A 3,164-nucleotide genomic window follows, 5' to 3' on the forward strand; every position below is an offset into this window, starting at 1 on the left:
AGCAATAACTTCGAAACTAAGTCCGACCGCCAAATTCTGACTTCACCATCGTTCTCAGTATAGTTAACTACATAAGTCAAAAAAAAAAATTGCAAAAAAAAGGGTGTCCGGTAAAGTAACAAAGTTCCAAATTTAATATACTAATTTATAGTAGTGTTGCGCGCATGCCTATCAACGTAAAATCGCAAACTTTGGATAGCTATAACTTCCAAAATAATGGTTTCCGCAAATTTTTTTTGCACCATCGTTCTTAACTCGTCGAAATACGTCTATTTCGAAAAAAAAAAATTTTAAAAATGTGCTGGGTTGCTAAAGTGAATTTGTTCCAAATCTAAGATATCATTTCCATTTCCTTCCACAAAAAAGGTTAGATTCCATTTTCCTGAGAATATTAAAATATTTAGCTGATATTTTAGCTGGCACCAGTGATGTTGTGTTATAGGCTTATAGAAGTTATTTCAAGCAAATCTTGGATTCATTTTTAAAATTATTTTTTTGAGGTATACGCATAAAAACTTTAAAAGTATGTTTTGATTTTACCAATCGATTAAAGTATGATTATATTTAAAAAATATAACTTAGTCAGTGACAGTGTTGAGTAAATTACTTTTGAAAAGTAATACAATTACATTATTTGTTACATTAAATATTTTTATTAAATTACATTCGTGTTACTCGAAATTATTTTTATCATGTTACTTTACTTTTTCATTAAAGAAGTAGGGCGTTACAAATAACGTTAAATTTTTTTTAAATAATTACAATATCCATCCATAACGAATAATAAGTACCTATAGACTATAGTGGGTACATTGTTAAATGTTAATGACTTAATAATATTATAGTTTTAAAAAGTAATTTCGTTACAATGGCGTCACTGGGCTCGACGACTGATTTGGTCCGTCTCCTTTAGAGATATGGGCATAGGCAATATTACAGTCTTAACCTGCCTTATCAGAAGTGATAAGTGAGTGGCAAATGTACGAGCACGGACTAATATACTATCGACTGTGACGGGAAACATGCTATCTTCATAATTCATATGCATTCAGCAATCAGCATTGGCAATTGGCGTTTTTATTCGGAATTTAAAATTTAAAACTAGACTAATTTAAGACCAAAAAAATGATGTAAGATGTAACATTATATTTTAATATTTTAACTATACAGTAAATATAGAAAAAATATTATGTCAAAAAAAAATCGAAAACTCTTTTCTACAAGATCTCAAAAATATAAAAAGTAAGTACTTCTAAATCTATTGAATTTAACAGTATCGGCCTGGCCATAAATTGTTACCAGTCGTAAATTATGAATGATGATATTATTTTAAATTTATTGTACCTGTACATTATTTAATACCTAGCAAATTATTTTTTTAATTTTAGGAGCATAGAAGAATGTACAAATATTGTTGCCACTTCTCCGTTTTGGATACACTTTTCAGCAACTATTAAAGTGGAATTAAATGGATCCAATCCATCATCAATCCTGTGCTATGGATTAGGAAATTTTTTTGAGAGCATACAATCTAAATACCAACTAGGTTTGCTATTAACAATTAAAAATGAATTTAAAGTGAAGAACTGTTATGTTTATGATCCCAAATTCACGGACGCTGAACGTTCCCATTTAACGGAGATTGGATGTGATTCACTCTGTGAAAATGAAGAAGGAAAACGGAGTTTATTACCCGGTACATTTGTGTATATGCCTCATTGTCCGAAACAGCTGCTAAATAATTTATTATGGGCAAATTGGAATAAGGAGATACTTACGAGTTGTATAATTGTTTGTAATAGCATTGATCAAACAGTGACTTCAACTTTAGACCGGATTTTAAATAAGTATGCTTACTATGTACAAAAAATATCTCCTCACGTCATAGAAAAAAAATGTTGTGATGATTTTATTTATGATGATGTATTCAACGATATGGCACTTCATATATTTCCTAATGAAAAATTAAAAGAACTTGAAGATATTTTTTGGGAACGAGGTAAAGAACCATTATATGATGATGATGAGCTAGAATTTATAACAAAATTTGAGTGTATGTCTTTCCAATCTTAATATATCATACTATGATTAAACTTAAAACAACAATATGACTGTAGTTTATGGTTCATTAATAAATTATAATTTTTTGCTTATATATTTTAGTAATATTGGGTGCTAACTATAAACCTGATTCTGACTCACATTTTATTTCTTCATACAAATTCAACTTCAATACTAATTTTCAGTGAGTAGATGACAGCTGTTCAACATTTCGTGTTCTACGGATATGATAAAAAAGTTTTTAATAAAACTTATTAAATACAAATTAAAATAGTTAATAAATATCATATAAATACACACTAAATGTAAATTTCCATAGGTATTATTAATTTCTTTTTTTTATGGAACTGTTGATTAATATAAGAGTTATATTATATTATTTTATAATTATTGTTCTATGATTATAATATATAATAGTGAATTCACCTATTATCAAACTTGAAGTTTCTAACCTTTCTCGCTATGTTGATCTTTCGGATATTTTAATTTTTATGCAACCTATAAGAATTTTTAAATTGTAATGATTTATACGTTCAGTTGAACGTAAATTTGCTCTGTTACGAATTGGTAAGCGAGAAAAAACAAACTATGTGCTGACATCCTCTTTAGTAATATTATTTTATCAGATAAATGTTAATACAAATTTGAAAAAATATGCTTATGAGTATAATTGTTTTTAAATTAAAAAAATAATGGCATGATGGTCTTCTTGTTAAATTAAAAAAAATCTTGCACCCTGGTCTTTACCTTATCATAAAATCATACCTATCCAACCGTCATTTTCAAATCAGATTCGGTAATGCACACTCAACTATATCCAACATTTCAGCCGGTGTTCCTCAAGGTGGCATACTCTCCCCTATACTTTATAATATTTATGCTACCGATCAGCCAATCACACTAAACACTCTAGTTGCCGATTATGCAGACGATAAGGTAATAATATCTATAAACACTAATCCGGAAATAGCCTCACACAATCTTCAGAATCACCTAACCCTCATGGAAGACTGGTATACCAAATGGCGGTTCAAAATTAACCAGTCTAAGTCTATCCACACAACATTCACACTTCGTCTCTCTCCTTGCCCTGAGGTATCTAT

General features: G+C 29.0%; 1 protein-coding gene across 2 annotated transcripts; it reads left to right on the forward strand.

The window, feature by feature from the left end:
• The first annotated feature begins 992 nt into the window (after positions 1-992).
• On the forward strand, positions 993-2,498 carry LOC100573711 (SRR1-like protein). 2 transcript variants are annotated; one of them, NM_001326678.1, is given in 3 exon segments: positions 1,047-1,242; positions 1,389-1,936; positions 1,939-2,498. In NM_001326678.1, coding segments are annotated over 3 exon segments (621 nt in total). In that variant the 5' UTR covers positions 1,047-1,189; the 3' UTR covers positions 1,959-2,498.
• Positions 2,499-3,164: the final 666 nt, after the last annotated feature.

The sequence above is a fragment of the Acyrthosiphon pisum genome, chromosome A1 (genome assembly GCF_005508785.2).
Source record: "Acyrthosiphon pisum isolate AL4f chromosome A1, pea_aphid_22Mar2018_4r6ur, whole genome shotgun sequence".
Classification (NCBI taxonomy): Eukaryota; Metazoa; Arthropoda; class Insecta; order Hemiptera; family Aphididae; genus Acyrthosiphon; species Acyrthosiphon pisum.